Below are 18,279 nucleotides of genomic sequence, written 5' to 3' on the forward strand. Positions count from 1 at the left end.
TGTATATATATATATATATATATATATATATATATACATGATATAAAAATAAATAAAAACATGTGATAATATAAACCTATGCTTCTCAAAGCCACATACGTTCTGTACAGCTGGTCAATACAGCCTTTATTATTTATTATTGTCTGTTTGAGCCTGTCATGATACCTCTAGAACCCCAAGCACTCCCCTGTACACCCCCAGAAATGTGGCAAATGTGGCAAATCTTCCACAGCTATGGATATGGCTGACATTCAATGTCTTTGTGACAGATTAAGGATAGCCACTTGGAATGTAAACAGCCTACACAGTGGCACAATGTTTTAAAACAAAAACAAAACTAAAATGTTCATTGGGTTTTAGAATTGTTCAGCATAATCATTCAATCATTCAATTACTCAATGTAACAAAACATCATAAATATGCATCCCCTCCTCCCCCCCTCACTCCTTCCCCTACAGCAAAGCACAGCAGAGAACAGCACAGACAAAAATATCACAATAAACATAAAGAAAAAGGAAGAAAAAGAGAGAGAGAGAAAAAAAACTGTCAAAAAAAGGATGTCCATGTGTTTTTAAAAATGTCTCAGTGACCCTTTCAGGGGAAATCGAATCTTCTCTAGTTTGATGAAGTTTAATACATCCTTGATCCACCTAGTGTGGGTGAGTGATGAAACATGTTTCCATTTAAGAAGTATGAGACGTCTAGCTAGAAGAGACATAAAGGATGTAATTCTATTCAAATACGGGGGGTTTTGGTCCTGGAGGGAGCACCAAACAGGGCCGTAAGAGGATCAGGCAGAAGGTCCACTCCTGATACGTCCCTAAAGGATTTAAAAATGTCTGTCCAGAAGTCAAATAAGCGGGTCAGGTCCAAAACATGTGGACCAGATCAGCCAGTGTCCACAGCAGTTGCATGCATCACTTGTGCCAGGAAATATCCTTGCTAATCTAGCATTGGTGTAATGAGTGCGATATACAATCTTACATTGTATAAAGCCTATGATACACGGGCAACTTTTTTGGGCATATTGCCGGCAATATTTTCTATTGGAAATTGAACCATTAAAACATGTGGTTCGCATATATTACGAATGTGTAATGTGTTGTTTATTGTTTTCAGCAACTGTCATGAACTGTATTCTCAGCTATCTTTATTTATTAGCTTAAGTTACTACTAATGCTTTCGTCCGTTTCCATGGTAACTATGGGCTCCGGCAGTAAAAATATGTAATTAAATTGATTATTAGACTGAAATCTATCAAAGTAACAGATTCTGGGTCATTTACTTGACCTAATCTTCAAAGCTAGTACATTGAATAAGCATAGTTTTTGCCTAAGAAAATCGATGCTAGTCATGATAGCTAGCTGGCTCACAGTCACACACATCTATGTTACCTATACTAAGTTTAACTCTTTATATATATTATATATATATCACTGACCACTGTGTATCAACTTGTAGCTGTTTTAACTGACTTTCTGTTTATATCTATTTATTTTTTATTTAATGTATTTGTTGATTTCTGTGTCTTTGTATTTAAGCTCGTCATCACTGTAAATGAGGGAAACCTAAGTGGCTTACAAGTTGAAATAAAGTTTTAATGTTTGACTGAATTGAATGAATGAACGTCTCATCCCTCCATTTCATTGTAGAACACCCATGCCGTTGGAATGTAAAGCTTGAGGTCTTCAAAGACAAAGACAGGAGGGACAGGTGTACAGAGGCCTTGTGCAACCAATTAAATACTGCACAGACAGAAGTTGTTGTCACAGGTAAGAAGTTGAGAAGGGACAGTTAATGACAACTTTTAGGTCATTTTAAATGGGGCCCCATGTAAGCTTTAGCAACACACTCAGTAGTGATGTGGAGTCCACAACATGCATTGCAGCCTGTTCGAAATGCTCACCTAGCTATTTCTAGAGTAGTGAGAGAGTAATCAGGGCTCCAGTGGACTGAGGGAGTAGGCTGTATTAACTGTTAACCTTTGTTAACTGTATTAGAAATGCACTTTAAACGTTTTTATGAAAATTCTCTCCTTATCCTTTGCAGCCGAAAATAATCAACGGACCACCTTCCAACGGGAACATAAAGCAGCATCCAGTAAGCAGTCAGGCGATGGAGCTGATGATGTGTACATTCCAAAATGGAAATACTACAAGGACCTGCTCATCTTAAATGAAGGAGGAGAACCTGACGAGACGGAGGATAACATCCTGTCCTTTTCTTCTGCTTCTTCATCCCAAGCCCAAACATGTTAAATCAATTCGAATAAAATGTCATTTCAGAATCACCTGTTCACTTGGTTTCATTACTTTTCTATGTGCAATGTGAATTAGAAGGAAAAATTATTTGGAATAAATGCATTATTATAATCATAATTCCTGACTGCGTTAGAAGAAGCTGGATGTCAAGTGAACTGCAACTCTGGAGTCATGGAATCATTTCCCAACACATATCAGTCATAAACAGGAAACAAGGTACAAGAGAAATGCAGGCCAAAATTAGAGCATTTATTACTCAAATGTAATTTGATGAGACCTTCATAGGTCAGTCAGGAATATCATTGCCTACAGGGAAATGGCACTGTTCTGCCAGCTGACAGGTCCTCCATTTTTCTGTAAACATCTATATTTTCTGTTACCTATCATTACCCCCGGGGTAACAGAGTAGTGTGTTCTGATAGGTCCAGGTAAGGTTCCAGAGGCATCAACATTCAATTTGTATTACTGAAGATTATTTTTCAGTTACATTGCCCATTGCCCATTGCCCATTGCCCATTGCCACTCCATTGCCACCAGTGTATCAGGGCAACTTGCGTTGCTGGCAATATTGCCCATAAAAGTTGCCCGACTATGTCTGGTGCATATTGACTTTATGAACCAGCCCCAACACAATCTCCCACGTCTCATCCATCATCTTCACCCCCAAATCCCGCTCCCAAGCCACTTTGAGGTTATTGAATGTTTCGGGCTTAATGGAGTCTATTTCAGTGTGTATGATAGAAGTTAGGCTCTTTAAATTGGGGTTCAGAGAAAGGATGGAATCGATTTTAGAGTGAGTTGGATGGTTTGGAAATTCTGGAGATTTCTCTTGTAGAAAATGTCTAATCTGGAAATAGTGAAATAGATGCAGGTAAATAATCTTTCAGACAAGTCTTGGACTGGTTTGGAAAGTGGAGTGTCAGTACACAATGGTTTAAACAAGTGATTGCGACTATTGGGGAATAAGAGGATTGTCTGCTAAGTGCCTCCTAAATTCTGTCCAAATCTTTATAGTATGTTAACAGTGGGCATGGAACTGACAACAGGGACAAGCTTGAGCATACTAAGGAATAAAGAGACTGCTGGGAGAAGGAGATCTCCTTTCATGCCCAAAGAGGGGTGTTCTCTAAATTAGACCAGTATACTGTTGGAGATACACTTTATTAATACGCCGTGGTTTGTTTCCCCATAAAAGGAGGATATCATTTTTTGAAGAAGCTTTTCCTAATGAATACTGGGATATGTTGGAAGAGGTATAGACATATGGGTAACAACCACTTTGATAAGGTTAATACGGACCAGCGTCTGAAATCTTCGTTACAACGTTCTAATAATGGAAGGAAGTTTTCCTTGAAAGTATGAGGGAATTACTTTGTTATGATGACAATGCCCACTACATTAAACTATACATTACCACTATCCATTCGTTTAAAAGGGAAGAGTGAGTGGGGCATCCTAATGGCCTTTTGCTTTATAGGAAAAAGCTAACTTTTCTGAAAATTCAGCTTGTATGCTGAAAATCTACCAAATTGCTCCAAAATGGACATGATGATAGGGATAGAAGAGAATGGGTTGGATATGTACAAAAGTAGGTCGTCCGCGTAAAGGGTAACTTTGTGGGTGACCCCACCTCTTGCAATGCCCTCAAACCTAGTGCCCCGATTGAGAGGAAAGCACGGAGAGTGTAAATCATTAGTAATAACTGAGGCTACAGGGGCTGAATATAAAAGTCTAATCCATGAAATAAAATCTTTACTGAACCCCATTTTTCCCCGAACGAAAAAAAGGCCACTCTACACTGTTACAACTTTTTAAACCAAAAACGTTATCATCTGTATTCTTACAAAAACTGCATTTCAGGAAAGGATAAACACAATTATCTTAAAAGGCAGTAGGTAGGGTTTTTGACACTACTTATAGCTCTAACAGTAGAGGAGTTGGTTTATTGATTCAAACATGTATATTAGATCTGGATTTTAAGAAATATATATGAAAATATGAAATGTTCCATCAGAAATCATTAATTATTATATATAAAAAAAATACTTTGATATTTACTAATGGTGTAATATCAGATTCATTGTCTTTATCTAGAGGAAATAGACATGGCTGTCCTTTGTCTTCTTAACTATTTGCTGTAGCAATTGAACCTATTGCTCAGAAAGATTTAGAAACTTAATACAGTTTAGTAGTAAAGTAAGTGACCATCAACTTACATCAAGTTTATTTGCAGATTCCCATATGCTGTAATGAACTAATATTGAAACAGTTATACCACGTCTCTCATTAAAACGTTTTCCCAAAAATAATATTTTTTAATAAAATCAACATTTTGGCAATTATTAAATTATCTGATGCCCCAGATAACTTTAAGACATTTGGCAAACCAAACATATTAAATACATAGGATTCTATATACTAAGTAAAGAAAAATATCAGCTCTACAAAGACAACTATTTACCATTGATCAATAATCTCAAACTAAGATTACAAAAATGGATAGACCTACAGATAAACATTGTAGGAATAATTAATTTATTCAAAATGCTATGACTCCGTAAATGTTCATTCATGTCTATTTACATTATTTGGACCAGTACATTATGTTGAATTAAAAAAGAGCTACTTAAATTTCTCAGAAATTAAGGTGGATTAAATCTTCCTAATCTAGAAAGGTACCATTTGACTCAGAGTTACTATCTCTAATGAGGAACAGTGAATACATACTGTATCGAAAATCAACTTGTACAACCTCAAAATCTATTCAAATTAGCATCTTCGAAACATACTGTAGAGTCAAGAGCATACCTTTCATTGCAAATAGTACCTGCCACAAAAACCAAAAGTAATTCCGGAAAGCACAAAGATATGGAACAAGCCATGAATAACTATAAATAAATAAGTAAAATGCTATCGTGGGACACATGGATCTCCAAAAGAATACATAAAATATCTGATTTATTAGAAAATAACCAGCTCCTGCACTTCCCTGAAATAAAAGCTAAATCTGGTTTATCATAGATATATTCAAGTATATGCAAAGACGCTGGGATTATGGGCTGAACTTCTCTACAAGTGAAAAACGACCAAAAGCTTTCTGGAGAAGGGGGGAAAGAAACCTAATAGGAAGAATTTATCGGGCCTTAATTAAATCAAAGTCAAGCGAAAGCTTACTATGCACAATACATTTAATCATGAGATGGGCATCACAAATACAGAATATTATGTTTACAGTTATACAATAAGCCAGATACATACAGTACATTCGACCTTGTGTGACCCATTTGTGTGTTTTAAGTGCCAAAAAGAAGTTGGGTCTCTTTGCGAGTGTGAGAAGGTAAGAAATCTTGAAGGTAAGAAACCAAGAAGGATGTCATATTTACACAATTTCTGTGCGTGTTCCAAGGTACTGAGGAGCTGAGATATCAGTTGGGATGGATGATTCTATTTTCCTCTTTAGTGCTCAAGAAAATTAATCTTAAAAAGGTGGAAAGATTTTCTACAGAAACTCTTGATGAATGGAGGTCTTTAATGTGTTATTTATTAGCATTGAACGAACATTAGCTGAAGGAAAGGGCAAAACTAGTCAATTTGATGATGTATGGGGAGATATATTTGATGCCTTATCAGCAAAGGAAGAATTGGAAATACAACAAATAATTATTAAAAGGAAAGGCGGGTAGTGTTCATGGGGCGTGTTCAGGGGAGAGTAGCAAGTCGATTCACAGATGGCTCCAGAAAGCTGGGGGTGTGACAGATGGATGTGTACTGACAGTTGGATGTGTGTTTGTGTCTATGAACGTTTGTGTAGGTGTGCGTAGGTGTGTGTGAATGCAGATGCTGTTTTTGTGGGTTATGTGACTTATTTGTGTCCCTGCCTTGTGCATGTTGTGTATTGTATGTCAGTTCTACACAGGAAGCTATGCGGGCATGGATGAACTCCAACCTCAAGCTTACATAATATTGTTTTTACAAAAAAGAATGAACATTGTATGTTGTTAAAAAAAACTATTCTACAAACAACTCTGAATGCCATCCCACAGGTGCTTTGACCCATCAAAGTGAATGAAGCAGTGAGTCAGCATGTACTATAATGTCCAACAGCAGCACTACAAGGCCTTCAGGATGAAGCTGCTACAGCAAGAATACCCAGTCAGAATCACTCTGTTCTTCTATAATGAGGTCAATCTATTGATTCTGATTAATTGTTTTCTATGTTCACACGGAAATAAAATCCCACTGTATTTAGTTCTCACAGCTGCAATGAGTAAAGAAGAATACACCTTGAGTGTGAGAGTGGGTGTATATGGGGAAAGAGAGTAGAGAAGAGAGTTTATAAGACTGACAGTTTGGGAAAGGGTGGTCTGTATGGCCATTTCTCTTTGTCTCACTTGCATGTTGACAGCCAAACGTTTCACCAGGCTGCTGTGGGCCTGGAATGACACCATCTGTTTCAGGTGCACTGAGCTGATGAATGATGTGTCAGAAGGAGTCCCGTGGGTGCACTGACCCATCCCATACTGCCAGTACAAACCTTATCCCACACCGTTTGCATGGTTAGGTAACCAGAATGATCAAAACAATAAAGAAACAGGTGTGAGTGAACCTGTAGACAGACCACCTCTCGTAGTCACAGTCCAATGAAACCAAATGCTAATTTCAACACTTAAAGTAATAGAAATGACTTGTCTATTACAGTGATACGTTACACATCAATCTGCCTGTTCGGACATATTGTATCCCATAAACACACATTCTAACAGTACATCCATCAATTAACCACATGGCAAAATCCACTACACCTGCCTGTTCCATTCAAATGTATTAGGGAGGAATATGTTTACTGTGCGTCATGGTCCACAGTTGACCAACCATGGAAACACCCATTAGGCTGGTAGGTGTGATAGATTCCTCCTTGCAACACAGAAGACAGGCTTTGGTTTATAATGCTACTCCTTGGACTTTGCAAACACTTAACTCACAAAGGGGAATTGATTTTAGAATCTCCAGACCACTGGGTGAACAATCACATCCCAAATAAGGAAAATACATCCCATTGAAGAAGGTAGAAGTACTAAAAATGCCACATTTACGCTCATTCTCTCTACTGAGTGCTTGGGTTATATCATTTATCCAACTGAAGCACATGAAATCAATGATAGTGCTTCATTGCACCTAATATTTCTTTAAGCGATGGCAGTCTCAGCTAAATATATAGTGTAGGAACATCATCCATCATCATCATTCTCTTTATTTGAAAGTTAGTATTACTGGAGCATAGCTCCTCTCCGCAGTGTGACAGCGACTCATCATAACTGATTACATCATAAGAGAGGTGCTCAGAAGTGCACAGCCCTGGGGGCAGATTCAGGGTCATCAGCATGGCTTATTATTGGACACACAGACCTCCTGCCTTCTCACCAAACAAACTCATATCTGAAAGCACTCTCCATTTAATAAATATTCTCCTAATTCAATTGTGACAGCAGCTGGTGAAACCGGGAACAGGTCTCCAACCAATCAAAATGTTCAGACTTTTATTCTGAAAAATGTAAAGCATTGTTGAAAATCAATGACACGCTCGCTAGTCAAGCCAAAACATTGCAATGCAATGGATTCGGTGAGTAATTCCCACTACTCTACACTAACTAGGTAGTAGTGGGGATTACTCATCAAATCCATTGCATTCTTGCTCCCGGGGTCTTGTTCCCGGTTTTGTTCCCGGGTTCACCAGCTGCTGTCACAATTGCTTCTCTTAAATTCAAATTGTGAAGGATGAAAGAATAAGGATGAATGGATTGCAATGAATGGGATCTACTGAGCTATTGATATTGAGAGGAGTCTGTGCTCTTCATCCACCAGATCTTTGCCCTTGAGATAACACACTGTATTCCTGGATGTCCAAGAGGCCAAAGGCCAGTGGTGGTCTCAGTGGGTCTCTTCTCTTGGCCAGAAAGAAGGACCATTTTCAGGCTACAGCAGATGTCTATCAGCGGGATAAACCCAACAGGTGCCATCTCCTAACACACCTCTCCCTGCTCTACCCATCTCTCCCCCCTCTCTCTCCAACTCTTTCTTTTCTCCACCTGACCCACATAGAGATGCAGCCTCCTGGTGGGTGCTGCTCCAGAAACAGAAACAGGGTCCAAGCCTTTGATTCGGCTCCAGATCGGCGGCTGAAAGCCTGTCACTTTAACTTCGGGGCGGCTGGCTCAGCATCCCCAGGCAGCGCCACGTCTCTGGGCGCCAGGGCAGCAAATACACACACACACACACACATACACACACACACATACACATGCACACACACACATACACATGCACACACACTGTGTATCACACACACTGTTTATCACACTCACACATCCCCCTGTCATGTGACCAGCTCAAACTGTCCGCTCACAGCAACAAGGGAATTGGGTTTTATCTGAACTTGAACAAATAACTCAACTGCTCAACACAATGGCCATGAACAATGTGTGAGTTCCTTGAACCGAGGCTGCGATTGTGGTGAACTGAATAGGTGTGTATGTGCCTCTCAGGCAGCAAGGTACCCTAATGTAATGACTGAATCCACTAAGGGCTTTTACACTGAAACCACTGAAGCTCCCATTACCTATCTACACCGGGAGAGAGTAAAATGTACAGTGAATGACCAAAAAAACATGGTGCACCATTTATATGAAGGAAAAGGGGAGCAGATTTAATTTAAAAATTGGCACACATTTCTCATTTCTACAGATGAAAGCTCGTAAATGAAAAAGCCTGGACGGGTGCCCGGTATGGAAATCTCAAGTTATGAATAACACCTCTGTCTCAATCATCAGGTCTGTTTTAATAAGGCAGATTAGCACAGCACCTGCATGGTGGAATGCATGCAAGGCTGCCCTCCTAACCAACCCAGAGTGGGTCCAGAGTCTCTGGGGGACCTGAACCACAAAGCTTCCCTGTGAGTGGAGTCCTGGACCCTCACTACGGCTGTGGGAGTGAACAGCAGCAAACGGTCCGGCCTTGTCACTTATGTCCATGAATTCCCCTACAATGGGCTGGTGCCGTGGACAGAGTCTGATTTACACACAGTTGGTAATCAGGGAATGGCTCTTTTGTTAATGAAAAGTCACGTAGATCTATATAACAACACTACCAGATGTATTTTTAGCTGCAGTTACTCATTGCATAATATGTCTTCTGAAGGCAATAAGAGCTGGATAAAAAGCTATTCAAATGAGCAGTGGAAGCTTGGGATTTGGGGTCAGAGCACTGTCATGAATCATCCAGCTACAAACAAACAAGGCAGTGTCCACTTGTTTGTGTTTAACCTAAATAGAGGGGCCTTATGCCAGGTATGCAGACTAACAAACAAAACCAGTTTGTATCAAAGAAAGTGCGTTGGGGTCACCGGCCTTTCTGGCCCCCACCTGACCTAGAGGAGAGGAGTCTGTTTACCTCACTATCCCTCATGTCGCTCTCCACACATAAATATTACAACAGTCGATACCACCGTTCCCTCTCTGTCTGAATTCATTGAAGCTCTCCAGCATTTAGCTGATTGCAGACCAGACATACCTAACCCCCCCACTCCTACCAGAGGTGCAGTTGCCCTTCAGTACACAGAGAAGTTGAGTGGACCTACAGCTCAGCCAGGCTGTTTGTTTCAGCTTGACATCGATTCCTCTCACGTCAAAAGGACCAGTCTAATCATGATAAAGACCATAACAGAGAGTTGTGCAGACGCGGAAGGGGAGGCAGCCAGCCATCCGTCCTCTATATTCATCAAGCAAATCACTTCCACTTCCAGGAGATGAAAATGTATTTGTTGTGACTTACCTGTTTCATTTGCCGTAATCTCTAAGTTAGGTAAGTAAGCTGAACGGTGCCATACTGCGCAGGGTGGGAATGAATGACACTAAACAGTGGATGTTGCAGCAACAGATTTATCAATTTAAGTTTAAAGTTAAGACTAATTGACTGTGTTAGTATACCATGTAAAGGAGTAAATGAGTCCAATGAAGTGAACTTTGTTGATTAATTTAATGATGTTCATAAAATGAAAGTTCACCCACCACTGGAGCAGTCCAGACCTCCCCAGCCCGGCTCACACTGGCAGGTATCAGGAGACACACAGCGACCATGGGCACACTCCTCAGAGCACAGAGCTGAAAAGCAAACACAAACACACAGGGATTCAGTTCCAATTTACCAATACACACACACACACACACACACACACACACACACACACACAAACACACACATACACACACACACACGCACACACACACACACACACACACACACACACACACACACACACACACACCATCACTACCATCACTTTATAACTTTATTACCTTATTCTACTTTTATTTATGACTTACCTTACTTATTTTACTTTATTCTATTATTGTTGATATTTTGTATACTGCTGAAATGCCATGACGAAGAATCTGAGCCTAAGAATTTGACTTGCGTACCCGTACATTGGATTTAATAAAAGCAATTCTGATTCTGATCTGATTCTGACACACACACACACACACACACACACACTCACACACACACACACACACACACACACACACACACACACACACACACACACCACACACACACACACACACACACTCTCTCTCTCTCTCTAAGACATCATTAAACCATCAGCAGTTACATAATGGATTTCACAGAGCAAGGAGTTGAAAGAGAATGTACTAAAAAATGGAGAGAGAAAAAAGACACTCAATATCTCTCAATTACCATCAGGAGACCAAATGTTTTGCCATGGCGCTCATATTTAAGACCTATCTCAATCAAGCGACACTACAGTACTATAAATGATTCCTTAAGAGATTGAGTCCTTGGTCAACATCTCAGTTTATCACATAGACTTGCTCTCCGCAGCGGAGCTGGCGTCAGCAGCATGGAGCAGTGAAGAAACAAGCTGTAAATCCCTCCTAATTTGATCAGCCGGCGCTTTGTCATAGTGATGCTTTAATGTAGCGGGCCTAGGCACTGCAGTGTTTACTAAGTGTGCAGTTTTCTTGATCATTCATATTGAGAAACACGACGCCCAATTGATTGGACTAACATTAGTATTCCTGGCAGGGTTCTGTGTGGAGTAGGAAGTTTGGTTCAGCAGGGTAATAAAGTGACCTACATGGAGTTTTTGCCACTGTGCCAGTTTTCTGCAAGCCCAAAAGGAAAGTATAACTAAAAAAATAAGCACTTAGCATGAATAATGCTGAGACAGCCAAGGTCATATGACCAGCAGGGTTAAAAAAAGACAGCCTCTTATCTGAGGAAGAAAAAGGCCAGCCTGCAACTGAGACAATCTATTGTGATAGGAATCAGCGGTGTCTGTCTGCCAACATGGCCAGTGGAGAAATGATGTTTACGCCAAGGGGCAGCGGGGCAGATTATACCGTCCCACCAGAGTCATCTGTCCTCAGCCAAGTCAAAGAAGTTGTGCTAACTTTGTTGAATCATGCATTAATCCATTCATCGTCATTGTCATGTTCATGTTTCGCGCAACGCATAGTCTTTCACAACAACATTGCAAGTGAAGGGGTGATTGTGTTTGTGTGAATCACTGTGGGGTCCATAACAAGTGCATAACAAGTGCCTCAGGCCTAGCCAGTGCTGGTATTGATTATCACTCAATCAGGCTTCGATTGGGACCCACAGCCAGGAGCAGAGCTGCAGGGGGAATAAGAAGAGGGAGAGAGAGAGAGAGAGAGAGAGAGAGAGAGAGAGAGAGAGAGAGAGAGAGAGAGAACGAGAGAGAGAGAGGGAGAGATGGGGTGGGGGGGGGTGAATCCCAAATATCCATAGGCCAGGGCTAATCGTAGAAATGCTCCAAAGGCAAAAATGGTAAACCAAAAGATCGAGGGATAATACAGCGCAGATCTCCCAGCATCAGTAAGCTAGCTTCCAACCTACTGTCTAATTACAGAAGGCCAGCAAAATCCGCCCACATTTTGTGCTGACAACGGTGTCAAATCGACTACCTGTAATCAATGGGAGTACTGTATGTGGAGTATTGAAAGACAAGAGGGAAAATAATTCAATGTCACCATGATGAGATGATTCCGTTTAGTTTCACTCAGCAATTTCTGATCAGCAAGAACAGGGAAATGCTAATGTGTCACTTCTTTCAGAAAAATGGAAATTAAGTTTTGAATGTAGTGTGTGTGTGGGGGGGGGGGGAGGACAGCTACTCCAGAGATGTGAACCGCACTACTTTAGGTTGGTATAGCAGAAACAACGTCTTTCATTTTAATTGAAATTCATGATTCACTCTGTTCAACTCATGTCTATGGAATCTGTGAGAACATTGAGTCTTTCATCGAGATAAAAGGCTAAGCTAACTCATTATGCAGAGGTGTTATCAGAAGAGGGAACAATGGAGCTAATTGGTGATTGTCATGCAGTGTTAATAAATTGAATATTCTTCCATAGTCAAACTACGGTACAATCTTTTAAAATGTCAGCTTATCGTGATCTTTTCTCATACTATTCTAATTAGGCCCTTTTTCTTGTTCTGTCTGAGGGCCATCTGTTAGTTAGTTCATTAAGTAAGAGCACTTCACCAAATAATGCTGTTTAAAACAATGTAAATATGCTCAGAGAAATACATGGAATAATATGATAGCCAATGGTTAAATCAATCATGAGAGACACGCTCACAGCACATATCAAACCATTCCCTCTAAAGGTTACTCTATATGCCACAATCTAGCGATTGAGAGATGACTTTAAAACCTTGTCTTTGAAGCATTAAAAAAAAGGCAACAAAGCCAAGAGTTTTTTTTTTTTTTTTTTAATCTAAGAAACATCCCTTTCTGGAGAAAAATCTCATCATCTTCTCCATCATTAAAACTCGAATGTGAAATGTACTTCAGATTACTGCCGGGAACTTTATTAAACAGCCTTCAACTAATTCTACAGCATGAATCAACTCCGCCTCCTCAGCCATTTTAATATTGCATCACTCACCAGGAGACACTCAAGACCAGAGTGTCTGAGGTGGAAACAACTGGAGCATGGGGGCTCATAACCATTCAGAGAGGCCGCTTGGCTCGCTTGATTAAAACTGTCCTCATTAGATGATTCCGGTGACTTTTTCATGCACTGCTGAAATCATTAGATTAATTAGGAGAGAGAACTCAAACAAGTACACATACTGTACACACACACACCAATTATCCACTTCAAATTAAAGAGCATCAAACATACTGTGGCTCCAGGGCAGTGACTTTACATAATGCTTGAGACACACAGGCCTCATTAAGGGATCCTCCTTTCTCTCACTCTCCTAAAACCTGCTCAGTGCACTAATGTCAGCACTGAGCAGTATTCACATAAAGAGAAGAGTTTGGGATCAACACCTACAGTGTATATTGAAATTGCCTTTAATACCACCTTTTGTCCCTGTATGCTAAATATTCCTGGCATTACAAATCTCTTAATCCTGGCGGTGTGAGGGCTAGGATTAGCTGGGGAGGAGCACTTTGCAAAGACAGCAGAAAGCAAAACTGCCCTCCAGGCCTCTACTACTTCAACAACCTCCTCTCATCTGAGAGAGACCCCCATCCTCCTTCAGTCTCACTAACGGTATCCCCTGGTTCTGCTGTATTGGCCACTATAGCCAAGCCTGATCTCACAATCCCTCAATATATCCATTAACATAGTATTCACCTGCCCTAACAGACTGAACATGTCTATCAATGATCAAATGCTTACACAGTCCTTCTATTGGTTAATGAATACATTATTGATTAGTCTACCCATTCCTTTCTGAGACCCTCAGATAATCACATCTGCTCTTGAGTCTAGACTGGCTAGACTGGCTCCCATTGTATGGCCTCAGGCTCCAACAGCCTGGTCAAGGACAAGTGCTGCTGTAGAGCTTACAAGCACGACTGAATTAGCTGTATACTAGTTTGCTCATTTGATGTATACTATGAGTAAATCATCCATCTCATGAAAGTTGATTCAGAAACATACAAGATGAAGCATAGATTTATCTGGAGAGGATAAAACATGAACGTTGTTGAGGAGGTAATAAAATCCAAGTCTCAGAAGCCATGTATTGTCATACATTGCCATGTGCTGTCCTTAGCTGGTGAAAACGTTGATGTCTTTGATGTGAAGGAATAGAAATCAATGACAATTAATGGAGCCATAAAAGCGACATTGTAAGTTAGTAATCAGCATATTGCTGCACTCCAATTTCCGTGGCTTCTATTCTTTTTACGTTATTGAATTCTGTGTGGTTTTATGACCACTGCTATGCATCCACAGCCGTAACTAGGACCCGCTTGGGTCGTTAATTCTTCTCATTGTTGTATAAGTAAGTTCAATTAAAGTCCTATGTCTGGGAAACCAAACTACACAGCAGTTAGAGAAATAGGCTACAATAAGGAAAAGAATGCAAAATAATTTCTGAATAAATCATGTTCAATGGTGTTGAACTGGCTGGAGGCACTCTGAACAGAGTCGGGAATGTTCTGGTGTCCCGGTCACAACCAGGCAATGTCAACACAGAATACGTATGGTATGACAGAGAGAATCTAATGAGAACAATCCGCTTTAAGTGCTTTTGATTAGAGGTAGTTTGCATTAACTATTCTATCATTCTCTCACATCATATTCTATCATATCGTGACACTTTTTTGTCTTTGTTTTTAAGGTCTTTGAGTTGCTGCAATGCAGGATTTGAGATGTGCTAATAAGCCGCAAACATGGAAGTGAAAAAGACACTCACGAGCACACAAGTCTCCACTCTCAAAGTAACCAGGGCAACACTGTGAGCGGCGTCTATACATGGTCCTCACTCCCCGCCGGTAAGCTGTCTTGTAGCTGATCCTGGAAAACAGATGAAGAGTGGGGAAAAAGAGGTCATAGTCATCAACTTCAAAGTTTGGTGCCCCTACAGCCATTGAATGCAATAAAGGCCTAGATGTAGACGTGGGGCTGTAATGCTTCTAAGCAGTAGACCATAGGCTAGTAATGTAATAACAATAGACCACATTAGCCATACATTAGCCATAGCAAAGGACAATACAGTACTGTACATAGCAATAGATCACAATTTGTCATGATTGATACATGCTGTCTTAAATATATAAGACTCTACTACCCTTGTCACTCTGCATTTGCATTACAAGCAAAACAGGTTAACAATGAATAATACAGAGTAGACTTAAGTATGCATTATCAAATGGTTATACAGGATAAGCTGTATAACCTCTGTATAACCATTTGATAATGCATACTTAAGTCTACTCTGTATTATTCATTGTTAACCTGTTTTGCTTGTAATGCAAATGCAGAGTGAGGGGTAGTAGAGTGGGTCTCCATCTGTCATCATAGAAACTAAGTCCTGCAGGTGGATTCTGGAATGAATTAGATCTGTGTAAAACTCCTTTGGAAGTCTGATGAGGAGAGTTTCACTCCCAAATAGTGTTTTCTGCAAACAAAGGCCTTAAAAGGCCAAAGCCAGAAGGGTCCATGGTACCACCCAGGCACAAACAAGATAGTTATTTTATGAGATGTATTCAGGTCGTCACCTGGAAGTATGGCCAAATATGGATGCACCGCTTAATTGAAATCTTACATGCTGAATTTAAAAAGGAGAACCAATTATTGCAAGGCACATTCTGACCTAGATTTAAGTATGAAGAGTAATACACAGGCGAATTAGTTTTGAGAAATTATTGAATGTTGTTGTCAAGAGTTTCTCCCAGGCCTATTTGATCAATAAATATCATCTATACTCAGTAAATCTGTCATCTGATATTTCTTCATTATTGACTACTTCCAGCAGTGCTTTACAGACACACAGGGAAAAGGCATGGGCCAACAGTTTGAGAGATTGACCCTCTCCAAGGGCGAGCCCAATCTACCGCTGGCAGCTATGAGATTCCACTATGTTTCATTCCTATACCATAGGCTGTTGGGTGTAGAAATTGGAGGAGGAGCTCATTGGAATGCATTATTGACTACCTCCAGCAGTCCTTTATATCAAACATGTGTGTTTGATACCATTCCTCATTGCATTCCATGCATTACAATGAGCTTGTCCTCCGATTTCTGCTCAATAACATTTGATTGCCTAGATCTATGAAGGACACATATTGAAGTCTATACTGTATATTGGGCGGTGACTCACTGTGTGCTTTGGCGTTTACTTCAGATGTCATCAACTGTAAACCTTAATGCGGCAATTAAACCTGATGCTGCATCCGATGACAGTCAAGTTGCCATTGCGGCTCAGATCACTTCAGACTCACTGTCAGCTACTGTACATGAACACAAAGGACTGAGGAGGACACTGGGACATTAACTGTGACCTTGGTGGAGGACTAGAAATGGCAGGCTGCTGATGAAGGGGGACAGACAGTAGTAAGACTGCTGTGTGTTTGATACCATTCCCTATTCCACTCCATGCCTTACAATGAGCCCGTCCTCTGATTTCTACCTCCACCAGCCCTACTGAGTAAATCTCCTCTGGACCCACCTGTGCCTGGTACACTTGAACCAGTTGAGGATGTCAGTGCATCTGGTGTAGTAGACCTGGTCAAACGGGTGAGCATAGGACTCCTGAACAGTCACAGCATAGCTGACAGAGAAATGAAGGAGGAAATAAGTACATCATCGCTTAAAATGGCAGGTTTTCATGCAGATGTTTTGAAGTGAATGCATGTGCAGCTGTACTCTAAGGACGGCCTCAGCAATGATTTTTAAAAATCACACATTCGCACCATAAACACAGTCCCCCCACTGTAGAATTCATTTCCGGCCAACAAGGTGGCATCCGAGATCTCTATGTGTCCTCACCCCCAGTCAGGCAATAGTCCAGACTATACATCTTCACAGATTTCTTTCCTCCCCTCTACATGAGCTATTATTCCTGCTTATTTTTCATAAGTGACACCACCCAGCTCAACTTATAATTATTCAGGTAATATGGCTGCACGGTGATTGATTAGGATGAGAGTGCACTGATCAATTTGCCTGCATATTTCATTTTGAGCAGCTTCTCCTCCTCCCCCTTCCTCCTCAGTGTTGTGTGACTGGACCTTGGGCAGATCGATACTGTTCTCTGGTACACTGTGAATGGATCTGGGCTCCTTGTCTTCGTGTGTGTAGCCCCAACACATCCGATAGAAGTCCTAGGATCATCCTGACACAATCATGCTCGATGGCTTTATGCTATGCTATGCTATGCTATGCTATGCTCTGCTATGCTCTGCTATGCTATGCTATTAGGCTGAGTGCTCTGAGGGATCCCTGGTGTGATTTGCTGGTGCTTGAGTCCCATGTATTTACTATATAATCATGGGGCGCTGAAATGGATGATGTTCACTCACCTCTCCCAGTGGCTGCACACATTGGGGTCGTCTGGGTTGAGGCTCCAGACACTGGTAGTGAGGCCCAGAACAGCCAACAGGGCCATGGCCAGAGGGGCACCAACAGACATCCCCATATTTCACCCTGTAGGACAAACAGAGGGAGTGAGTAATAAATCAGTCATTTATTAAACCTGTGTGATAGTGTGTTACTACTTACAACCTCGTAATGCCTCAATAAATAACAACATTCAGCACAATATGTCTAATAGTTTAGAGAGTTGTATAATAGTTATTCCACAGCCTTCGAGGGAGAGCTGCACAGAGCCTGTGATCTCCCAGTAAGAGGCTCTGCAGAGGATACCCCCTGTCACAATGACAGAGGAGCACAGAGAAGCCCATCTGTTGAGATTGTCAGGTTATTTCATTAGACGTATGGCATCTGAAGAGCACACGTGTCTGATGAATAGACATGACAGTGACAGATGCCGTACATGGAGAAGTCCCACGTCTGCAGATTGCAAAAAGGGATGAGGTTACAGTAATGCTGAAAATAGCCATAGCAGCATTACGCATGACGCTGCATGATGTTGCTATTGCGTCTGGTTGAAAGTACCTATTTTACGAATGTTCCTCATGAATGGCCAAATCACTACTTTCACCAGATA

At 40.9% G+C, this 18,279-nt stretch overlaps 1 protein-coding gene across 1 annotated transcript in view; it reads right to left on the reverse strand.

Moving 5' to 3' along the window:
- megf11 (multiple EGF-like-domains 11) overlaps positions 1–17,748 on the reverse strand; it is a gene marked incomplete at both ends in the record, with an annotated part of 80,365 nt that extends 62,617 nt beyond the window's left edge. Inside the window, 4 exons of the mRNA XM_080539048.1 lie at positions 10,325–10,417; positions 15,025–15,125; positions 16,780–16,881; positions 17,633–17,748. Coding sequence (XP_080395174.1) covers positions 10,325–10,417; positions 15,025–15,125; positions 16,780–16,881; positions 17,633–17,748 — 412 coding nt within the window. The remainder of the gene's footprint in view (positions 1–10,324; positions 10,418–15,024; positions 15,126–16,779; positions 16,882–17,632) is intronic.
- Positions 17,749–18,279: the final 531 nt, after the last annotated feature.

This window comes from Nansenia antarctica (genome assembly GCF_963989245.1).
Source record: "Nansenia antarctica genome assembly, chromosome: 9".
NCBI lineage: Eukaryota > Metazoa > Chordata > Actinopteri > Argentiniformes > Microstomatidae > Nansenia > Nansenia antarctica.